General features: G+C 32.3%; 2 protein-coding genes across 2 annotated transcripts in view; one reads left to right on the top strand and one right to left on the bottom strand.

Moving 5' to 3' along the window:
* Positions 1-3,041: 3,041 nt before the first annotated feature.
* LOC133203665 (uncharacterized) lies at positions 3,042-13,457 on the bottom strand. Its single transcript, XM_061339434.1, has 6 exons — positions 13,194-13,457; positions 10,754-10,910; positions 10,144-10,292; positions 9,239-9,368; positions 7,726-7,912; positions 3,042-4,143 (listed from the first exon to the last, which is right to left on the bottom strand). Exons 1-6 carry the CDS (start codon positions 13,282-13,284, stop codon positions 3,952-3,954), a joined length of 906 nt encoding a protein of 301 aa, XP_061195418.1. The 5' UTR covers positions 13,285-13,457; the 3' UTR covers positions 3,042-3,951.
* Positions 13,458-22,152: 8,695 nt separating this feature from the next.
* The window catches only part of LOC133203486 (uncharacterized), a 55,140-nt gene continuing 51,428 nt past the window's right edge, over positions 22,153-25,864 (top strand). The window contains exons 1-2 of the mRNA XM_061339262.1: positions 22,153-22,336; positions 22,527-22,732. Coding sequence (XP_061195246.1) covers positions 22,153-22,336; positions 22,527-22,732 — 390 coding nt within the window. The remainder of the gene's footprint in view (positions 22,337-22,526; positions 22,733-25,864) is intronic.

Raw genomic sequence — 25,864 nt, forward strand, 5'->3', positions numbered from 1 at the left:
ATATGATACCCCCCCCCCCCCCCCCGAACCCCATGAAATTCACAATTTTGGATAAGGTACTCTTGCTCATCATAACTACATATGTATCTTATACTTAATACCTAAGAGTAGAAGAGAAGATTTTTAAATAATTAATGCATTTTCACTACATAATCATCAGAGCCCCGCCCTAACACCAGAATCCCTGACCCAGGGGCAATGAAATTCACAATTTTGGAAAAGGCACTCTTGCTCATTATAACTATATATGTACCTTATACTTAATGCTTAATACCTAGGAGTAGAAGAGAAGATTTTTTAATAATTAATGCATTTTCACTACATAATCATTAGAGCCCTGCCCTAACACTAGAATCCCTGACCCAGGGGAAATGAAATTCACAATTTTGGAAAAGGCACTCTTGCTCATCATAACTATGTACTTAGTTCATTGGTTTGATACTCAGGAGCAGAGGAGAACATTTTAAAAGAAATAATGCATTTTCACTAAGCCCCACCCTAGCGCCAGAGCCCCTGACCGTAGGATTATAAATTTCACAATTTTGATAGAGGGCTCAATGCTTATTACAATAATGCCAACAGTTTGACTGTTTGATGTCCAGGAGTAAAGAAGAAGATTTTTAAAGATAGCATTAATTTTGATGGTTTTAGCCCCACCCCTCGGGCCCCAGGGGGGCAGGTACCATGAAATTCACAAATTTTGTTCCCCTGAACCCATACATGTTATATGTCAGAATTCGTTGAAATTGGTTCAGTGGTTCTAGAGAACAAGCTGAAAATGTTTAAATGTTAACGCATGACAACAGACAAAAACGGATAGCAATAGGTCACCTGAGAAAACTCATCTGTGTAAAAAATAAAAATAAAATAAAACATAAGGAATAGCAGCCCCAATGTTAACGCTGAGTACAATATTAAGATTAGATTTTCGCAAGTTTAATTTCCATGAAAAGTATGGAGATAACAAAGAGTATTCCAGCTCAAAAGTCTATTAATCAATGCAAATTTTGGAACAGAGCAAACACGAACCTCTAAAACAACAGTGTAAATAATGACCTAACAATTAGTATGAAAAACGTCAGTCAGCATTTGACTCAATGATAAATTGTATTTGCTGACAAGGTCATTGTATTGATCTTAGAATTTACGATTTTAAGGGAGATTGCTGATATTCTTGTTTAGCTAACTTGCTTGTCAATAACTTACCTCGTTTCAGAAATTGTTTATACGTAGATCATGCTCTTGCGTATTGAATCAACTGAAAGATATAAACCTCGTATGCAGGTGATGAAGGTACATGGCTGTATAAGTAAGGGAAGTTGACGATAGAAAAGTTTAAATCATCACGTTTATCATAAAGCTTGGTTGCTAGATTACCATTAACAGAAGAATAGACTGATTATTGAAAGTCTAATTACATGTATCACAGAATATCATAGAATTCTTTGATATCATACCTTTTACATTTCTAGGTTGAAAATAAAGAAATGAATAAAAGAATGTATGCAATGAGACAGTACAATTTGAACACTTCCACTGACTCTCGTCAAAGAAATGTAGGTATTCATGAAATAGATTTCTGGTCATGATTTAGTGTACATTTTCTATCTGCAGAAGTTAATGTAAAGTACCACAACACTATCACAACACTACCGCAACACCACAACACTACCGCAACACTAAAACACTACCGCAACACCACAACACTACCGCAGAACTACCAAAACACTACCACAACACCACAAAACACCACAGCATCAGATATCGAAATAGATATACTAAATAAATAAATTGCTTTTTTTTAATAATCTGATTAATAGTAACCGTTAATCCTTACATACCCCCCCCCCCCCAACATACCCCCCCCCCCCAACACATTTACTGTATAAAATAATATTTGAGCATTGCGTATTTATCACTATACAGATGCATTTCGTCACATGAAAACAGAATCATTTTGATGAAAGGTAGCTCAAATCCTCATATATTAGGCTTCCATCATTCTTTCTTAGTGTGTGTGTGTTTTACAGTAATGAGAGTAAAGTATGTTATTGTCAGAAATAAATTTGATAATACACCCTCCTGTTAATTTGAATCCGTTCATATCTTTATGAACAGTTTATTATTGGTCTATAATCTTTTAAATATATACCTAATCTTCGGTTTATGGTTTTGAAACAAAGAATTAAATAAAAATGGTTTTTCTCCCTTTCATTTATATCCCATGCAAAATTACACTCTGATAAGCTAATTAACTTAACATAATATATAATAACATAACATAATTTATCTAATTATTCGTCCTAAAATATATAGAATATATTCAATGTTTTGTCGCTAGATATGGAGTGGGGCAAAAATTTTTGATATTTTATTATTGTGAAATATCACACAAAAATTCTGTCTCAAGAGTGAAATAAATTGCATATCCAACTTCAAAATATTGAATTTTCTATTAATTACATGTGTACATTTTCAATGATTCACCCTTGTCTGTCTTTTCAGTATCATTGGCTGTGTCGTCAGAGTTGAGCGTTTGAGACCTCATAGGCTAGAGACTGTGAGGTTGAAAATATTGTAAACATTAATTTCAACAACAATTTGATAAAAAAAAGAAGGAGTTTTTGTCTTCTTTAGAATAGTTTATTTACTCTTATAACAGGCCAGGGAGTATTTTTTAAAAATATTCTTTGTGAAGGGACGGGCACTCGAGAGTTTTGCCTGGCATCTGATATTCTGTCACATTGTGACAGAACATCACTTTTATCCAATAAATAAATTATAGTATATCACTGTTGAAAATGTTATATATATATATATATATATATATATATATATATATATATATATATATATATATATATATATATATATATATATATATATATATATATATATATATGCATATACATGTTGATATATATATATATATATATATATATATATATGTTGAAAAATTAAAAAAAACTGAGCCCATTGGATTTTTCTTTTTTTATTTTCTATGTAACAAATTTATAGAACGGACATTTATTTTCCGAAAGTCTCAAAGTTCCTTTATATCTTTTTGAATGCCTTAAACACTTAATACCTTTATATGCCCCTATTGTGAATAATATTTTTGGGTATGATTGAAGAATGAGACTGTAACACAGTGATAGTTTGTTAGATATTTTAAATGAAACGGGGCAAAGCTATGTGTTTCTGCTATTATTTATAAACAAAGACTACAGATATGTAAATCTCAATCTGAGAAAAATATACAGTAAAAACTTTTCTAACCCAGACACTACTGGTTCCATTGAAATTTGCCGGATTAGACAACATACCAGATTTGACAATATCTTTAACAATTAATTTTTATGAAAAGTACTTAAAATTTACTTCGCAATAGACAAGATTTCAGAGTAAACAACATCTGGATTAGACAAGTTTTACTGTTCTAGGTACATTGGATTATTTGACTGTAATTGTTATAAGAAAAATACAATTGACAAAAATATATATTTCTTTCAGAACAATATCTTTTACCAAAGTACATTACATTCATTTAACCACCGCTTCGAATTTTGATTGCCTTGTTCTCTATTTTCTTTCCGAGATGGAGGGACATTCCACTATTGTTCTCCACAGCCGACAAGGATTCCCCTTCATTTGATTGTTAATTAACAACTAAATAGTTCTGTAGGGTGCAGGACAGAACTTGGAATGTTGTTTGCGTATCACAGATTGCATGTGTAGAATATACATAATTATATTGTTTACATTCGATTCTAAGGTAAAGGGTAACAAAAAGTGTGATTTTGCAAAGTTGATGCATTTTTTAAAACAAAACCTGAAACAGATGAGGTATGAAGATTAAAGTCTTGTGAGGACTTTTCTACAACTGATGGATTTTGTGATTTATTTTAATGGTAAGGGTACGTTGTTTACCTCTTTACGCTTTAAATTTAGTCAATTTGCTGAAAGACCAAGATAGATTTTTAAGTATTGTAGAAAAACAAACGTCAAACACATAACTGCCACACCAGAGTTCAGAAGAGAGGCGCTATTTTTGTCGTTCGTGTTTGCGTATATCACGTGACTGTGCAATGATCTATCTGTTTCTGGCGTAGTTACAAATCTGGCAATAGGGGTGCTAGTTTTCTGTAAATAAAACAAAACAGAAAAATATATCTTATTTTTCATGCATAAGTCAATATTTGCAAAATAACTATTATACTTTAATTATTTTTTTTTAAAGAATAGCACACATTAATAAGACATTTAAAAGATAGCTTAAAATAAATTCTTAAGTTCCTATTATCCTCATTAAAATCGAATTGGAAGTTTTACATTAAATCAAATGTACAAAAAAGTCAAGGCAATGATTTCAATTAATCAAAATTCTGGGTTCAAATGGCAATACAGAAAGACAATTTAAAGAAAAGCAAATTTCAATTTTTTTGTGATATAGTCTCTTGCCGTTTGTTATTTCTTTACGATAAATTATGGTTATCCCAAAAACCACACATTTTTAAACGTCGAAGTTCATTTGGGGGAATTAATAATTGACAAAAATGCGTTTCAGCGATATCAACAATCTAGCTTCATGAAGGATTAAAACAGTGATCACAGATATCAAGTCTCCTATCTCAGAAGGAATTAAAACAGTGATCACAGATATCAAGTCTCCTATCTCAGAAGGATTAAAACAGTGATCACAGATATCAAGTCTCCTATCTCAGAAGGAATTAAAACAGTGATCACAGATATCAAGTCTCCTATCTCAGAAGGACTTAAAACAGTGATCACAGATATCAAGTCTCCTATCTCAGAAGGAATTAAAACAGTGATCACAGATATCAAGTCTCCTATCTCAGAAGGATTAAAACAGTGATCACAGATATCAAGTCTCCTATCTCAGAAGGAATTAAAACAGTGATCACAGATATCAAGTCTCCTATCTCAGAAGGACTTAAAACAGTGATCACAGATATCAAGTCTCCTATCTCAGAAGGGTGTCACTTTCGGAAATGTTTAGATACTTTGAAATTGAATTAATAATATACATGTATTAATGAAATTTTCGTTAATCAGATGCTCTTCTAAGAGGTAAATTATTGAGCTTGCAAGAATGAAATTTAGGGCTAAATTTCCAGGTAAATTGATATTTTTAGAAACAAAAAATGTTAGATCTTGGAATTGAGACAGGACGACAAAATAGAATACTAAGGGGGAATAGAGTAGGTAGAATATGTAAAATGTGACCTAGAGAATGAGAACCATTTTGTTTTAATTGTCCTCATTTTGAAGAATTTCGTAAAAAATATGTCAAGAAGTTTTATTATTTTTTTTTAACAAAAGCAATCTGTTTTCAAATTTGTACAATTATTAAGTATTCACAATGTCCATGATCTCTTTAATTTAGGGAAACATATTCATTTTGCTTTCAAGTTCAGAAGAAAGTTTTTCTCATAAGGTCATTATCTATGGAAACATTATTATATATGTGTCTGTAATGCCTTAACAACGCCATGCAAAATGCAACACCATTTTGTATTATGATATTGTTGAAATGCGATAAGATGTATGTCTTAAGCAAGAAATAAATAGTGATAAAGAGTTCATTCATTAATATATCGAAATTCGATTGGAAATTTTTGAGACTTTCCTTGAAAAAGTATTTTCTGCTTAAAATTACTCTGTCATTTTTAGAATGGAAGTAAAAAAATCTTTAGTATTATAATATACTGATGTAAATACTACGTTACCACAAAACATGTGTAACATGAATCAGATTTTAATGAATCTGTTCAATTAAGGCCTGCATCTTTTATATCTTATTTATTCACTCATTCATTTCCTTGAAAAAAACATGACTAAAAACTGCTTTTTGAAGTGAAAAAACAAAACAACATTTAAGGTAGTACAAAACACCCATGCAATTTGTTTTAATTCAGTTTTTATCAAGTACAACAGAAAGAATGATACCACTATGTTGTCAATAATCAATGGTCTTTGTTAGAAAAATAATAAGCTGTGATAAATTATCGCCCTATTTTGTAAAAAATAAGAGGCATCCTATATATTGGTCATTCGGGAGCCTACATTGTAGATTGTGTTTATGCCATCTACATGCGATTTGACCGTCTGCTCTTCAATGCAAAATAACTTTTGATCCATTTGTAGTACAGATCTGATATTTGGATATATTTATACGGAGTCTCCATTTTAATGTACAAGAAAGGTCAATGTCACATAAAGAGGTCAAAGGTTAAATATTGAGACGTCATCTACTGATTTTTATTTTTTTTTATTTTTTTGCATTTGATTATTTTTAAGTTGCGAAAATATCTGAAACCGCTGGTTCAATTTTTCTCATTTTGACATATTTTATTTTGGGTTCAATTTCAATCATTCAGAATGATTGAAATTGAACCCAAAATAAAATGTTCATTTTTTGTAAAAATTGAATAATACATTTCTTCTTAAGAGAACTTAAAGTGTAGCATATTTACATGTGAATTTTCAATTCCCGGATGATGTATACTCATTTTTACATCATATTTTACTCAGATATACTGGTATCAATATATTTTACTGAATTTTAGTAACAAAAAGGTTGCCTTTATAAAAAGCATCACACAAGTTTGCAATAGATCGATTGGTAATTTTTAAATAATGCAATTTCTCATGTCAAATGTCTGATTTCACAATTTTCTTACAGGGGGCTGATAAGCCACATTTCAAACTATTTGGGCAAAAAAATGTGTGGTTGAATTTCTTTCCTATTACTTATAAAGAGAGATTTTGTATCCTAGAACAAAATATCAGTTTCAAAAAATTGAATTTGAGGAAAAAATTGACCTTTTTATTGTGTACTGCCTTAAGAAAACAACCTCTCGATCTACACTATCGCTGCATATTTCGAGATTTTTTTGTGGTCATTTTTATTTCCGCAACCCTGAAAGAGTCGCTCGTTCAGATTATAATAAGCTAGCACATCGTGATCGTAAGCTTCTCGTCAGAAACTTTGATAAGCTCTTTTACTATTTATTCGAAAAATAAGATATTTCTTTCAATAAGAGGGATATCTTTCTTTACTTAAGAGCTATCTCTTTAACTTATAGGATATATCGTTAGCTTAGAAAGATATCTCTATAGAAAGATATCTCTTTAGCTTGGAAAGACATATCTTTAAATTACAGAGATATCTTTTTTTTCGAATAGATAGTTAAAGAGATTACCGTAGAAACCTTTGTCCAATGAAAATGATGGGTCTATTCAGTGTTTGAATGTAAAGGTAACTGAGCAGATATTGTTCGAATTTCCTGTCCAAAGGAGTGATTATTCACACAAAACAACGTCTCTTTTGAAGTATTTCAGAAACTGTTTTACTGCCTCTGGTAATTCATTAGATACATACGAGTCGCAATATACCGGATTATCAATATTATTGCGCAGCCCTATTAGATAAAACACCAGCTAGATTAGCTTGAGTCAGGACAATACACTATAGCTAGAATGAATGATATATAATCTAAAATGGATAATACAACGGCTATATTAGCTTGAATGGACAATGCACTAGCTAGAATGGATAATATACCAGCTAAATTAGCTACAATGAACAATACACTAGCTAGATAAGCTAGAATAGATAATGCACCAGCTAGATCACCTAGAAAAAATAATATACATGCTAGATCAATTAGAATGGATAATATGCCAGCTAGATATAGCTACCTGTCTGTATGGTCTCCGCCGTTTTACCGTGGTCTGGGTTTCTTCTGATATCGTTGTAGATATCATGTCACACTTCGTGCTTTTCTTTACCATAGGCTTAACAAGAACGGGTACAAGTTGCGCAGCTTCCGGTCCACACTCGATGGTAATTGTTGAGGTAATACAATCCAAGGTTCGTGCAAGATCCCTACCAAATGAGAAGGGCATGGTTACTGTTGAGGTAATACAACACAAGGTTCGGACAAGATTCCTATTGAATAAGACGAGCATTGTTATTGCTGAGGTAATACAATCTTTAGGGCAAGACCCCTACCAAATAATAAGGGCATGGTTATAGTTGAGGTAATACAATTCAAGGTTCGGGCAAGATCCCTACCGATCGCGAATAAGGAGTGAATGAAAATGATATACCAGGGGGTCAATGTTAAATCCTTTATATATATATATATATATATATATATATATATATATATATATATATATATATATATATATATATATATATATGAATTAAAACTTTAAGCAGGTTATTTAGGTTAATTTGCATAAATATAAATGCTTAATAAAATAACAACTTTAAGGTCTTATTATCGGTCGCAGCAGCGGTCCATCTATTTGTGGTTGTGTTAGAGAGTGCACATGGGGAAATGAGATGAGAAATGAGAAAATAAAATTATTTCTTTATTAGTTCAGTAAAATAATTTTTAAATGATAACATGTATAAAATCATGAGTAAAATATTTCAAAAACTTGCTTTAAACTAGGTTTTAATTGTTGTTATTATGTTTCAATTTCATTATCATTTCTCATCAGAAAATTATTAATTTATGATTATATAAAAAGAGTTTACAATAGGTACTCCCCAACCTGGCAGTGTGTAAGATATGAAAGCAAATCGTTATAATTTTCCGGATAATAATTGTGGTAAAAGTGCATGATGAATAAAAATTGAAAGTTGTTCAAATAGTGAATATTGTTTTGAATATGCTACAGCTGCGAATGACATAAAGATAATTTTTTTCTACATTTTGCACCGCGCCGTGCAGCATAGCCTACTGGCCTACTATGCAGAAATCATGGGCATCGTCACGTGGCTAAGATCCAGGGTATCAGCACGTGGTTCATCTTTAGAGACCTACATATTAATTTTGATGACAATAAATTCTTATCATTTACCACTGACTTTATTACATTGATGAATCAATTTGATGACCAAATGCACTAAAATTTCTATTTATTTCATTTCTTTTAATTATTTATTTATTTTGCTTTGAAGACAGTCTGAAATAAAAATGATCACTCTTCAAGCTTTGAATATCTTGTGCTTTTCTTGCATGGATGCTTTTAAAATTGTGAAAGTACTTTTTGAAATGCAAAATTTTGTTTGCGGCCGATTTGATGCTTTGCATCAATTTTACTTGTTTATGTAACTTTAAAACCATAAGTTATATCTTCACATGGAACTGGTATATATCATTGTCATACATAACTAATTAAATCATTATCTTCTTACCTACATAACTGAAATATATCATCCTCGTTGATCCACTGCATTAGGCGAATTTTGGAGTTCATCTTTCTCTTAAAACAGCTCTCCGAGTATGGCCCGAATTCACGGAAACAAGTCATATAGCGGGCATAACCTAAAGTAGGACGGAATAACTGATAAACTGTTGTATGTGTGAGAAGAATAAACAACGTAAGAATAAGAATCTTAGTAATTAAGATTGAGATTAAAAATAAATAAACAAACATCTGGGTTTCAGGTTTTACCATTGCATCTGAAACCCTCTTCAGTTTTGAATAGCATTGCAATCAATTACTTTTAAAGAGAATGTTTGACACTGGAGATGAAGTACATTTTGATCACAATATGAACTATATATCCAGGGTATAACGTATTTTTTCTATCTTCTAAATGAATCCTTCTACATTTTGAATCAAGGACGGAAAATTCATTTTTAATATTTTAGTACAATTCTGTAAGGATTCGTAAATTCCCCCAAAATATCTAATTTTTCGAGACTGAACAAAGTTTACATATTTTATATGCCTAATCATATCTAGTCGTTGTTTTTGTCAGGGTTTATTTCCATTGACCATTATTCAGTAGGAATTTATTTTATTACAATCATGTATATACACATAAACAACTTAAAGTCTACATGTATATAGTATTGTCGGAATTAATTGATTATATCAGGGACCTATATACTTAGTATATAGGTCCCTGATTATATTATACCTTTCTCGCTTATATCAACATCATAATACAATCGTTTTATGTTCAACAAGATGAAGATTTTATTGGGAGGAATAAAACTTAGGGTGAAGTTCAGGCCATATGATGCACAACACATGCGGTCGATCCCATAAAATGAGGAAAATTCGTGCTCCTCAACAAAATGTGCATCTTACGTTCATAAATACTGTCATCAGAGCAGAGCGCCGAAAGCTCAGATTGAGCGCCCTCCAAATTCATCTGCGTCGCCTCGATTTTTCTGTGTAGAGACATGGGACAAAGTTCCTTCATATTTCTGATACAGGCCATGGCTGTATTGTAGGAACTACAAGATAACACATTCGAATACGTCAAAATTCTATCTGATATGGTAAACTGAAATTCAAATGTTTGTGTAATGAGATTTGTTTTCTGTTTGATGATTATGCCGTAGCTTTATCATTCAGTTTGTTGACAGATGTAGCAAGGAGGTTGTATCAAGTTTCTTTTTCACATTTCAGAAGAGGGGTTCTATTCAGTATTTATCATGTTTTTTTCGTTCATTTTTTCTAAACCGTCTGAATATGTTTAAAACTAAATAAAAAAATCAGATTTTATTTTACCAGATTTTATTTCACCAGAAGTATTTGGAAGTGTTTATGAATAGAGAGACATTTCAGTTAAAAAAGATGAAATCATTTTTTGCATATTTTCATAGGATATACTAATGGATTCGGGAATATGAAAACATAAGAAAAGAAAAATTACAGAAATTTGTATAAAAGTCATGATCACTGATAGTGCTACCTGCAGAATGCCCGTAGTATTTCTACATCCACCCCAGACAATAAAGTCGCACTGCTTTTTTTCATGTTCAACATTTGGGTATTATAATCGGTGAAACATTCAAATGCATACTTCTGTACGGGGCTCGGGCAATAGAGGTAATCGGCACCGAGGCTTCCTTAATTAAAAAAAAAAAAACATGTTCAAATATAAAAACATGCAAGTACACTTTTAAATTGCTATGTAAAAATATCTTTTTTTAATCACCCCCTCCACCTTGAAAAAGAATTATTAGCGAGTACTTGATGAATTCAACTTTGAATTAAATTATAGAGAAGCTTCAGACGGCATTGTCGGAGGGGAAACATTGATAATTATAAACGTGAAATCGGAAATTCGGAAGATGGTTTAAGAAGATAATAAACCTACAATAGGAGATTGATAATCTTTATATATATAACTCAAAACATACACAGATATACAGCATGCAACCCCACGGATCGAAAAACGTAACTACAGTTCTGTGAAAATTCGAGCAGCGTTTTGAATACTAGTAGACATGAGTACATTAAGAAGTCGACATGTCGAATATTGTGACGTGTAGCCTAGCTAACATCTTACAACAGAGAGAGAGAGAGAGAGAGAGAGAGAGAGAGAGAGAGAGAGAGAGAGAGAGAGAGAGACCTGTTTACTGTAGTATTAGCCCTATAAAGATGCTATTCCCCGGTAATTAGCAGGTGCGCTCTTGAAAACAATAAACAGCGGAGCGAACAGATAACACTCTACCAGTTCTAATTAAAGGAACATAGCCTGGGGAGTTATTTACCCTCATATATATCGTGTCAATTTGCTACTCTGTTGGAGGTTTTAAAAAAAAATCAAGATACCCCATAAACTCTGGAAAAACCTGTAAAACATGACATGCTTGTAAAACGAGTTAGTTTTGACTGTCTCTTTAAATTTGACATGTTTGATGTATCATTTTTTTCACTATGCTAACTTTGTTACTAATCAAGCTTTCATAAGTTCAATATAATATAGGTTTAAGTTTGAGAAAAAGAGAACTTTTATTGTTTTTAATGCGAAACATTCACTTAGAGAAATTACAAAAATCTTGTTAAAATAAATCTAAGATAGGATCGCATCCCGTAATTTGCTCAGTGTCTTGTTTTTGTCAGGAGAAACTTGTGGAGATAAATCATGTCCTGATTGATTTATTCCTAAACTTATCGCAATCATTAGGACAGATTAGAGCAGTCATTTAGCCTTATCACTTTCCCTCTTAACACATGTTCAACATCCAGCCAGCTTCTTATTTTTGTCGATTGCTGAAACAAGACTTTAAATGTTATGACAATGCACTGCTGCTGTTATTTTTCTACCGACATTTACACCATTGTAACTTTTTTTTTTTTGTAAGAAGGTCGCTCTTTTAAAACCAGAGAGAAAAAAAACCAAACAGATGCTGAGTCGCAGCGAAAATGTGTATTCTAAAGCGACGGGAGTTAGATATTAATTATGAAAGCTGAGTACGTCCTCGCGACATGTGTTTGTAAACATGGATGAAAAAATATACATGTTTGAAGCCTCTACATGAAAAAGCATGTCCGCGAAAAACAGATGTAATGGTTCTGTAACGTAAACAAATTATTAACAGAGTTCAAAAGATTCATTTTGCATGTAAACATTTGTACAGAAAGTTAACTAAAGCTAGCGGACGCTTGGATAAATATTACAGCTTCCAAAAAATAATCATAATCCAATTTTCTCGTTCCCTTCTCTCTGCTTTTAGATCCAAAATTTTAATAACTCTTTACAGCAAAAAAAAAAAAAAAAAAAAAAAAAAAAAAAAAAAAAAAAAAAAAAAAAAAATTCGAAAAGAGTTTACTCCAAATTTTGCAGGGCCAAAATTCTTAGCAGTAAAGACAATTTAGAGAGAGGGATAATTAAGGTTCAATATTTGTACAGATTTAACTGAAATAAAAACTTATCCCATTAATTAAGGATTCAGCTATGAATCAAAGTTCCAGATTTTCCAGTTGTCATCATTTTCCACTTTGATAACTATATTAGTAGATTAGTTTGGAATAAAATATTTAGTTTTTGCATATTTTAAATCAATTTCTTTATTCCTTTATATATTTTGAAATATATATATCTACCTTTGTATCAAGGTAGTAGATATTTCCGAGGACACTTAACATTTTTAATTTATCTTTCTTTCTATAAATCCCGAATGCATGAATCTGATGTCAAGGGAGACAAACTCCAGCATAAAATAACGTTAACGAATAAAAAAAAAATTCATTAGCTTGAATATGAGCAGTGTTATAATCTTTGTCGTGATATGAAAAATCAAACCACTAAGTCTTTACGATTTATTCCTCTTTAAACAATCCATACCTAAAGGAATAATTATGTTTCAAAACATGTTTTTTTTAAATATAACGGTAGAACCTACCTGTCAAAGTGAAGAACAGAAGAATCAGATGATACATTAAATTTTCCTTTCCCTTCAAAAGCACAGAAATTGAAAAATCTTTTTTGCGCATTTTTGTCTAGATGCACGACAAGTCTGAGCGGGAAAGTTAATCAGCAGGCGATATAGGGGCGCGTGGTCATCCCGCATCAAAATAGAGACGTTTATTGCGAGCTGGCATCCATAGTTCGTCAGTTAAACAAGTTGGATGATAAGCCACGAAGTATCACGAACTTCCAAAATCTTTCGCCTGTCTCATTTAGCCGAAATATCCTAAACATTTGTTTAGCTGTGTGTTTATGCATCTGGATTTGCGATTTCTTTGCATTCGTTACATTTTCTTCTTCTGAAAGAATCTCAAGAAATGCAAACAAAAATCAGAGATTTTTTTTTATTATCTTGCAGACAGAAGAAATAAAATTATTTGTTTAGCGTTTTACCTTAATTTGTGTTTGATTTTAAAAATAATTTTTTTAAAGAGAATTTTGAGCGGAATTTTACTGAATAGTGGATAAATGTCGTTCATTACAGATTCGTATAAAGAAGCAATTTTAGTTGGGGGTGGGGGGGGGGGTACCAAACAATTTCAGTCAGTTTAGTAGGAGGGGGCACTACCAAGCAAAAGTTCCTTGACAAGCAAAAATAAAAGGTCATCAGACGTTATTATTGAGGGGGCACGAGCATAAAATAGCAGTTTTCAATGGTATACTATATATTGGCAAAATTATTTGAGCCCCCCCCCCCCCGTCCCTTCGGTTCCTACGATCACGCCTTGAGAAATTCGTAAATAATTTGTTCCCATTATTGGCATTAACCAAACTTCTAAATGTAAATAAGGTTCAAACTGTTCTCATAATTCATTACAGTTCCAAAGAAATCCAACGAAATAAAAATCTTAAATAAATGTCTTTTTTTAAATGAAAGATATGTAAGGTTTATAAACCCTCTGCTCATGCATATAAAATACTGCTTTAACAGTTATGATTTTCCAAATGTGTTTTATAAGTAAAATAAAAACAATTATACCAAAGTTTGAGGGGTTACATTGAACAAAAAAGTCACTTCAACTTGTCGAATTTATACAGGAATAATAGACATTTATGTCATTCACAGTTATCTCTCTTATCAGAGTATCAATGAACCTTGAGGGGATGAAGTACACATGGTCACATGACTCCGTTTAACTATGTCATAGTCTCTGATAATGTAAAGGCAAAAGATTAATTAAATCGTCAGTACTTGTATAGGATATTAACAATTTGTTTTACTTTAATATCTTTTTTTTTTTAAATATCAAAAAGTTTTAATATCCTTATAATCATTAACAAATATAATGAAATAAACTGATCCACTTCTCTATTTCCCTATACTGCGTGTCCAACTTCGACTCCACATGCACATTGAGTAAGCATATACAGATTGTTCCGATGTAAAGACGAATAATGACCCCCCGTAGAAAAATGTCCAGGGAGGGGGGGTCATCAAAAAAAGACGCTATTTTTTTCTAATCTAATTCGCGGGGAGTAAGTGTTTTTTTAACAATAATTTTGAATTTAAAGTCCACAAAGAGAAGAGAGAACAAGAAGGAAAAATGATTGTTCTTAATGATATTACTATTTGAAGAAAATAGGTTAACTCTGGTAAATGTATACGGACCAAACACAGACTGTCCTGACTTTTATGAAAATGTTTGAGATAACCTTTCTAGAATTTGAAAATGAATATTTTGTATTATGTGGTGACTTGAATCTTGCTCTTAATCCTGATATAGATACATAAAAATTATGCCAATGTTAACAATCCAATGGCTCGTGAAAAGAATGATAGAAATTATGGAAGATTTACAAGTAATTGACAATTACAGACTTCTGAATCTAGATAAAAAAATCTTTACATAGAGGGAAAAAAACCCTGTTAAACAAGGCCGATTAGACTATATATCTTCATTTCTGAAGGTCTATGAAATATATAGAGATAACGAACAGTATTCAAGCTCAAAAGTCAATTAAACAATACAAAATAGGAGCAGAGCAAACACGGACCTCCAAATTATCAGAGGTGGGATCAGGTGCCATGGAGGAGTGAGCATCCCCTGATATAACATATTGTAGATATAAACCCCGTATGCAGGTGATGAAGGTATATTGCTGCACAGGTAAGGGAAGTTGACGATTGAAAAGTTAAAGTCATCACGTTTATCATAAAGCTTGGTTGTTAGATTACCATTAACGTCCTTTTCAAGTAAAAGATCCAAATATGAAACAGATGTGTCAGACTCTGTGGTATCTTTTATCTCAAGCTCACCAGGATATATCATATCGACATAAGAATGGAAATAACCATTGTTAATTGACAATACCTCATCGATATATCTAAAAGTCGAGTTAGGCCAGAGCAAGTGTTTTCTTTTTTTCACGTATAAGATTTTGAACAAATTCTGCTTCATATGAATACAAAAAAAGGTCTGCTAATAACGGGGCGCAATTGTTACCCATGGGAATTCCAATAGATTGTTGGAAGACCTGGTCTCCAAAAACCACATAGATATTGTCAATCAGAAACTCAAGCATCTTTTAGTGTCAACTTCAGAGTACTTGTATGTACAATCAGAATGTTTTTTAACAAAATAATTTTGCAAAAGACCAATGACAAGGTAAGTAAATTTACGAGTTCCATTTTTATTGAAAAATTAGCTGTCAATGATATTAAAAAGCCTGGACTTTAATATATCGTGGGGAATGGTTGAGTATAAAGTTGAAAAGTCGTAAGTTTTTAAGCTGTTGATTTTGGTAAAATCTTGTGATTTCAAATTTTCCAAAAGTTCCTTGGAATTTTTAAGTATCCACATCTAATTTACACCACTTCTCGAATATATTGTTGCACAGTACTCTTCAAGTTTCTCCTTCACTACGTTAATATCTTAGTGAGGAGTAAAGAAAGAGTCTTGGTTGAACATTTACTGGAACCCGCTTTGTATCTTTGTAAGGATTTTTATGAAGTTTCGGAATCCAATACAGACATGGTAATTCAAATTCATTTTGGTTGTTTGGAATATTAAAAATATTCAAAACTGACATATGATTTTAAAGAATTTCTTCCTTAGAAAAGGGAACTATGAGTATAAGTTGGATTACCACTTGTAGAATTAAATCCAAGTTCCTCTAACATGCATTTAATATAATGAGCCTTACAAACAAAGACAATGTTGTTACCTGCTTTGTCAGTACGTACTGATCATGTAATCTATCTAATTCTTTTTTTCACTTCTGGATTATTGAATACAGAAGGATAAATGGTTCTCATTTTGCCCCTCAATCTTTTAATGCGCGATTGTAACATACATCTGATACATTTAATCCATTCTGACAAAGTGTCAAGGTCTTCTTTTTCACGTCTGACCCAACGCCTGGCGTAATCCTCTACAGAATCCATAATATTATGAAATTACGACGCCCGTTAAAGGATCGGGGTTCCCTATATTTAGGACCTTTTAGAATTAGTGATCTAAGGTTCTCATTATTAACTATATTTACGTCACCAGTAATAACGTGTCCAGCAGGACTATAGTTATAGGGTGAAGAAGAACATGAACACGAAGGAGGATTATGTTTCAGATATTCGATATCCAGGCCCTGTAAAGTTTTCTTGTAATTACAAAGTTTGGAGGCGATAGTTGATGTATATTTTTAGGAAATACAAGGTGTAGTCTTCAACTTGAAATATGGTGGAATATATGACTCGACCCTTTTGTGATTAAGAATATTACTTGAATTAACTGCGTCAATTCCTTTGTTGGCATATTGGAGTTTAAGGGGAAAAAAACCGGATTGTTTTAGCTGCATTTTCTTCTGTAAAACGTGGCGGTTTAAAAAGCCTATGATCTGCAATATCCATAATCATAGATCTGAGCCTGTAATCTGGTGTCGAGGAATCAAAAAATGGACTTTCTTTGACCTTTTCAAGTAGACTATTCATAAGATTCAAAGGGCAGAGTAAAGTTTGGTGAGAATGTAATGAAGACCTAACTGTTGATTTACATAAGGTAGTAACGAATCAAAAGAGACATCGTGTTGTAAGACCGATGCCCATGACTACGTTTACGTCTCTTTGTATGGTTAAAAAGTCCCATCACATTTACATTGTTACTCTGTGGACTGGAAAGATTCCAAACACTATCGACATTGTCATTGCATCCATAGGGAAAGGCTGTCCCTAGTTTTCTAATCTAAAATTCTTCTCGTTGTCTACGGAAAGGTGTACTCAGTGATGGACTGTCTGTATGATGGTAAATCTTTTCTAGAATTTTAAAAAAATGAGAAGGTCGTCTGTTTTTTTTTCACCCGACAAGTTGCAACAAAACTATAGCTATTAGAAAAAAATATCCGAATATTTGGCTATCAGAATTATGTTCAGAAGCATTCTTTGCCAAATCCACTTTTTAAGATAAGAGATGGTTGCCCATCTAAAGCTTGTGAAATGTTTTGCCAATCTAATTTCTAGTGAATTATCACTAGCAAATATGCTGATTTCAATAAAAAAAGGACCCGAAAAAATATTCATATTCATGTTTAAACACAGGGAAGTATATGTTATTAATATCTATTTGTTATCTGTAAAGGTTGTTTCTTCCCTATAATATTATGCGTTTAATAATAATTTTGTTTGTTTTTTCTGCTAATTTTATCTTTCTCAATATCAAAACAGAATTTATATGAAAATCCAATAAAAACATGCTTGCATATTGATAATATCAATTCTTAAAAAATCAGATCCAGTAGTTTCCGTGCTATAATGAACAATTTCATTGGATAACAATCTACTGTAATGATACTCCCCAGTCCAGGGATCTTTTTCCCGTTCATTTGTGGAGCTATATGTGAATTAACCAGTTAAAAGCGTTTGTTAATAAATAAATCTAGTAAGGTTTTTCATAAAAAGGGAAAAGGAGATGCATGTAGAGGAAAACTGGGTTACTCTTGATGTTTTACATAAACTTTATTAAAGATTACATTTTAACAAATGATTATTTCGTGTAATATGGTTGTAAATGATTTGCCAATACAGTCTTTTATAGGAAACACTTAAGAAGAACAGGACAAAAGAAGTATTTCTTAAAAGAACAAAAAAAAGCATTAAATATAAGATTGAAAAAATGATATCATTTGAAATAAAAAATGCAAAACACAATTTAAAGAAACTAATGGTTAGATTGATTGCAGTAAATTTGTAATATTGTGGTTTATCAAATGTGTGATACAAACAGGGTGTCAATATAAAATATAAATTGATAATCCCTATTGTAAATATTACAGGATCAATTTATTAAAAAGTGGTCTAGTGATGTGAATAGCTCTCAAAATGACAAATGTACAGAATGTATTTCTTAAAAACCACGTACATATGTGTCCATGGAACCTGATCCCACCTCTGATATTTAGGAGGTCCGTGTTTGTTCTGCTCCTGATTTGAATTGTTTGAATGAACTTTTAAGTTTGAATACTGTTCGTTTTTTCCAAATTTCATGTGCATTTCGATGCAATCCTCTTCATGTTATCCATTTCTAAACCAAGGATTGATTCTGGCAAACATTGATGTTACAGGGGTATCAACAATCTCTTATAAAGTCAACCTTTCACGAAAGCGTATATAATTATTCAATTAATGGTTTTACTACAGTGAAAAAAATATGCAGTGTTTATTATGACTTCATTTTTTGGGACTGACATTGAAATTCATTCAGCTGTTACCAGGACTTAGTCCTTTGAGATATGACATGTTCTCAAGACGATGTGATAAAATTTAAAAAAAAAATAAACTATTGAACATAACATGTAATTATAAAAAGATTACTGATGTTGGACGAGACAAAATAACCGAAGCAATATCAAGATTAATCAAAGAACATGTATACATTATAGTTTTACAGAAAATATATAAAATTCCGTTAACACTTTTAGGTAAAGTCACCTTATCTAATTCACTTAATACCCAAGTTACCAAATAAGTACCTTAAATGAATGATACATTTTAATTAGCTATAACTTAAGTTACATTGACCTAGGCCTTCGAGTTACATCTATGGCCTTCAATTACAATGACCTAGAACTTTCTTAGCAAAGATCTTAAGTAACAATGACCTAGACCTTTGATGTACATGGATGACCTTATGTTACAATGACCAAGACCTTTGAGTTACATGTGTGACCTTAGTTTCAATGACTTACATCTTTTCTTTACATGAAGGACCTAGACCTTTGATTAACATGTATGACCTTTAGTTACAATCATCTAGACCTTTGGGTCATGCCTTTAATAATGAATATGACGGTGAAAACTCTTAGCAAAATGATACAATTGGTTCAGTGACTCTAGAGATATGAAGATTGATACATGTAGGTTCACTTGAAGAATTTCGAACTTTGTCGTTATATTGATTATATATTGATAATAAACTATAAACATGAGTGAGCTTAGTCACAGTTTTGACATATTGCAAATTGTATGAAGACACAGAAGTGTCTTTGTGTTTTCAAAACTTAAATTAGTTCATTTTCTTTGCTTTAAAAAAAGTCTGCACTCGGCACAAGACCATTTATCTTCTAGACTGATTTTTATATTCGTTTGTTTAATGTCCCTTTGATAATTTTTCACCCAAATTGACAATCCACCATTTGCCAGTAGAGGGCTTCAAATTTAGACTTGAACTCGGAAGAACTTAAGTCTTTGCTCAGTAAGGGATCTTTTTTGTGTCAGCACCCACCGCAACACGGGACTTTGGTTTATTCGGTCTCATCCGAAGGAACTCGCAACGTACATGTAAGATCAACTCCTTACTCCACGATTCCAGAGCAATTGCTCTACAACTGTTCCAAGCGGGCAACAATTTTATAATTGAAAAATATTTTAAGCTATAATGACCTTACACCTCAAACAGCCAGCAATTTGTGTATGAAAGTACGGGAAGCTAGACACATGCAATGTATAAATTACATGCCAGAAAAAAAATCACAAAAAGGGAGCACAAAAACTAAAAATGTAAAGGAAGGAATGCACGAGAGGACTACAGACTACCACAGAATTTATTGTTACACTTATCTTTTAAGACCTGGAGAAAATTTAAGTTTTAGAAATTTAATATTATTTGTGATTTGTAATGTTTAAATCTTGTCCTACTTCCAAAATTAATACCAGTACTATTTTATCTGCTTGAGAAATCAGAATTTAGAGGAAGTTTCCTTTCAACACAGATTGATTTTATCGAATTCTCCTCCTGTCCAACTTTTATAGATTTATTGGATGAATCGAGGTATTGGAAGGAAGCCAAAAGTCATTAGGTGATGTCATTTTTTTTTAGCTATTTTCCATTCAGGACCAACGTGAAGTAAGTATGGGCATTCGTTTAAACTAATTTTAATTGTTCAATCTACTTTTTTTAAAGTTTAGATTATCCTGCATTTTGCTTACACCTTTTAGCTCTCATTAGGCTGTTTTAAATTAAAAAAATATTGACCTTGTCAGCAAATACAATTTATCATTGAGTCAAATGCTGACTGACGTTTTTCATACTTATTGTTAGGCCATTATTTACACACTGAATTGTCGACGGATTTTCCCGTTATTTCCCGATCATGACAAGGAGCATACGGCGGAAGTGACCGGTCGGCAGGGGATGCTCACTCCTCCATGGCACCTGATCCCACCTCTGATAAATTGGAGGTCCGTGTTTGCTCTGCACCTATTTTGTAATGTTTAATGGACTTTTGAGCTTGAATACTGTTCGTTATCTCCATATATTTCATGAATTAAATCAATAATCTTTATATTTTACTATCTATACAATTACTTGAAAGGACCGCATGCCTTATAGATGCTGGCTTAAGTTTTTAAGTTCTCGTAACACAGTGATAATTTTATGCGGAAATGCATTGCGTCATAAAATATCGTGAATTACCAATAGGTAAAATGCGGTATTATTGATAATATTGGCAGTGCACTGGAAATTCTAGAGCTGTTTAATAAATATATGTACATTGTGTTTCCAGACATTTCTGATAGATTTTCATGATTTTAAAGGAAAGGGGGTTAAAAATCTCATGTTATTTAATCTTCGCTTTTGTGATAATTACGACGAAATTGTCGACAAATAGGCGAAAAAGACAAGTTTTATATCTACTACAATGTCAAACCTTTACCTTATTTGGCTATTGTTATAATTGCGCACAGTGGATCTTACCATGAGCATATGACCAATCATTGAATGAATTTCAAGGAATGTTGGTCTATTACCTGTTTATATTATTTCGTGGTTTAGGTTAAATTATAATGCGATATCAAATGGACTGCAAAAAAAACAATTGAAAATAATTCTTATGAAAAAAAAATGTTATAAATTGCAATAGAAGGATATTCTAGTCATGCTCTCAACAACAAAAAAAGCACTAAGTAAGTTTTTACTTTATACTTTTTACTGGCGCCAAAAAATGCTATTCCAAGGCAACCATGTTTATTAAAAAAAATACTTATTGAAGAAGTATAAAGGAATACTAGAGAGATTACCCGGTAAAGTACATTTCCAATGAAATACCGTGATAAAAAATTTAACTTTACATATCTTTTCTGTGTACCATGTCTCCACGCGCTAGTCCCTTCCTAGCTAGTTTACCTTCCTATTAACAGTCTCGCTTTAGTCTCACTTAATCTCGCCAGAGCTTCTGCGGACTCTTCGGATATTATAATTTGGAAAAAACCGAAAAAAGGGTTCCGAACATTTTGGTAGGGGTGAAAGTAACAAACTTAAGGTAAAAAAAAAATTACAAAACACTGCTAAATATATATTCACATATTTTAATTAGTCATTTAAGGCCTTCTTTTCTGATGCTTAAACACTTTTTCAAGATATCCTTCCTAATTCATTTATTACAGGATTGGTTTTCTGGATATAATGGAAGGGGAAGAACAGAAGAATGCATTAACTAGCATAGAGGCTTTCATGGAGTTCTACTCCAGAGTACCGCGTCCTAACATGATTTTTTCCGTCATAGGGGACTCTGACAAATTGATTCCGAAACAATGGCCTAAATCAAGATTTCAGCAATCTTTGATCTATGCAGCAAAGGCTGCAGGGGGTTTGTATTTATTATAGTTATTTTCTCATATCGACATTTCAATGCATTTGCCACAGACCATGGTAACTTATATTTTGTTTTAGTATTTTTTGTTAATATGAAACAGCACATATTTACAGGCATGCAGATTAAATTTTTATAAATATAATTATATACATTGTACAGAGATTTATCTTTATATTGACATCAGATTGTTGGATATTGAGCAAAGGAGAACCCCTGACGGTCTCCAAAATTCTCCGAGAGATGATGGAAGAGTACATTTACCTAGAAAAACCTGTCCGTAAAGACATCCGACTAATATCCATACCTTCTAAACCTGTCACGGACACAGGCTTGTACTTTGATTTACCAGAGGTCCTAGAAAACGATTGGGACCAGTACAGAAAGAGAAAGGTAGCATCGAGAATGTTTTTTTTTTTCAAAACTACTTGTACATCAAACACTTTTAATGCTCTTATCTATGTTTAATATAGCTTTTACTTTTTGGCATGTATATTTTCATCTGATTTAAAATGCGTTGGGCCTGTTTTCATCCTCTGTTAATCAATTCCCGCACTGTATATGCTGACTGTCTCCATTGTAGATAGGTTTTTATAATATTGAGAATAAGTCGCTTTCTGGACAGGTTATAATATCAAAATACTAAAGAAAACTATAAAAAACAAAAAAGTCAATTTCACTTGGATAGATTTATCATATACCCGATACTATAAATGAGCGATGAAAGAGTTCTTGTTGTCTTTTAAAACTACTTCCAATTCTTCAATAATTCTTATATTATGAGAAATGATTAACATTTTATTGTTTAAATCACTCAACGTCAGATACAATGTGTCTCTTAATGGTAGTATTTATTTAAGGAATGAGTAAGTACATACAATAATTGTATATGATATTTTTTAAAAAGATTACCGAACATATTGATCCCAGGTCCCTCACTTGAATTCATTTCAGCGTCTTATTCCAGCAAAATAAGTGACAAGAAAAAAGTTAAAATGACATGTACTTCTCATCAAAACATGAAACGCTTGCCAAAAAGAAATGAATTTTTGTAAAAATAAATAAATAAATAAATAAATAAATAAATATATCAATCAATCAATCAATAATAAAAATAAATAACAAGAAACCCATGGGCCATATCGCTCACCTGGGCACTGTGGCTAGGAAAGAAGCAGAAATTAGCTCAGTATTGAAAAGTATAAATGCATAAGTGCCCCCGACCTACCACTAAAAAATAGGAGGGGTATGATTTGAACAAACTTGAATCTACACTAAGGATTCTTACACATTTCTTTGCCGAACTGTGGCTTTTTTCCTATAAGTTTGAAACTTTCATTGTGGTCCCACCCTATCCACGGGGGTCATGATTTGAACAAATCTGAATCTACACTACCTGGGGATGCTTCCATATAACTAATCATGGCTAAAAATTCCTATGTATTCCTATGTATAACTTTGCTCGTCCATTGTGGCCCCATCCTACCCCCGGGGTCAAGATTTGAACAAATCTGAATCTACACTACCTGAGGATGTTACCTTATAAATATAACCAATCATAGCTTTGTTGTTTTTGAGAACAGGATTTTTAAAGATTTTTCCTGTGTATTCCTATGTGAAACGTTGCTCGTCCATTGTGGCCCCACCCTACCCCCACTGGTGATGATTTGAACAAACTTGAATCTACAATACCTGAGGATGATTCCACATAAGTTTCATCTTTTCTGGCCTAGTGGTTCATGGGAAAAAGATTTTTAAAAGATGCCATTAATTTTTCACTAATTTGTAATTATCTCCCCTTGAAAGAGGGCATGGCCCTTCATTTGAACAAACTTGAAACCCCTTCACCCAAGGATGCTTTGTGCCAAGTTTGGTTGAAATTGGCCCAGTGGTTCTGGAGAAGAAGATGAAAATGTAAAAAGTTTACAACGACGACTAAGACAACGACAGACAACGGGCAAATTTCAATCAGACAAGCTCACTTGAGCCTTAGGCTCAGATGAGCTAAAAAGTAAAAATATGTTAATTAAATCAGTCTAATCATGTCATGAAATTTATAATTTATTTTCAAGATATATATGTAAAGAATGTATCAGCTTATTTGAAGATCAAATGTCTTTGTATTTCCATGTATGAACAAGTAAGGTTACTTTTCCTGACCTTATTCGATTGATGTTACAAAATTAATTTGATCGACAATATCAAAGCAGAGTTTTGTCGCCTGTACATTTTCTTGTCAGCGACAATACGTACCTACTCTCACCTTACATATAAGCATTCATCGGTACATATTGACACGAGCAAAAATATTTGCTGAAATTATTTTTTCTGTGATCGGCTTCGACCAATCACTGTTAATTCCATATGAGGCATCCGGCAGATTTAACTATCTGCGCACACAATACTCCCTAGCCGCACTACTTTGTTGACTATGCATTGACAGCTTTATATATATCTTTCGGGACATGTCAAGTACTAACGAGCATTATTTTGATACGGTTACCTTGAGATGCAGACATTTACTCGTTACTTGACTAATTTTTTTTTTTTTACTGTTTTCTTTACATTCGTAAGAATTTCATTCGGAAGAACACTTCCCTCAAGAAAAAAAGTTTATTGGTTCATTGTGTTTCGAAAAAAAAAAATATTCATGTAAAATCGTATTAAGAAAGCGCGACGCACGTTTCCTATTCTCTTTATAGCATTAGACAATATTATATATGTTTAAATTTAAATTGACTAAAATTAATATTTTGCTATGAGTATATGTATGTACATATGTTTAATTTTACATTATTTCTCAACTTAGTGTGACGTGTAAAGGATAGCCCTATTAAAATATTTTTCTAAACATACCAAATTTAAATTAAAGAACATATTTTAACCTGACATTGTTGTTATATAGAGTAGTGTGACCACATGATGTTGCCTTTTAGATAATTATTTCGTGACAGAAAAAAATGTGCTAATGTTGGCATTTTTTTGAAATAGGATGAGAGACATGAGATCAAATAGGCTAAACCTCTGTAAAGAAAAATAACTTTGCAGATAAATTAACTATCAATTTCTTTTACAGAGTTCTGAATTAAAGTTGCAAGGAAATAAAACTTTAGTACTAATGCAAGGATTCTGTTCATTTCTTCATGTAGTACATTTTGTAACCTTTTTAAGCTCATCTGAACGTTTCTGATCACCTGGTGTCCGGCATCCGTCCCTCTACCTGTCTGTCCGTCCGTAACCTTCATATTTTCAACTTCTAATCAAGACCCACTGCACCAATTTTAACCAAAGTTGATGCAAAGCATCTCTTGGTAAAGGGAATTCTAAATTGTAAAAATGAAGGGCCAGGCCCCCTTCCAATGGGAGATAATCAAGAAAAGGCAATAATTGGGTGGGGTAATTAAAAAATCGTCTTCTCAAGATTCACTAATCCAGAAAAGTTAAAACTTATGTGATAGTTTCCTCAGGTAGTGTAAATTTTTAATTGTTCAAATCATGGCCCTTAGAGGTAGGGTGGGGCCACAG

This window comes from Saccostrea echinata, unplaced genomic scaffold (assembly GCF_033153115.1).
Source record: "Saccostrea echinata isolate AGI-Se365-2 ecotype Australia unplaced genomic scaffold, CSIRO_AGI_Sech_v1 ptg000051l, whole genome shotgun sequence".
Lineage (NCBI taxonomy): Eukaryota > Metazoa > Mollusca > Bivalvia > Ostreida > Ostreidae > Saccostrea > Saccostrea echinata.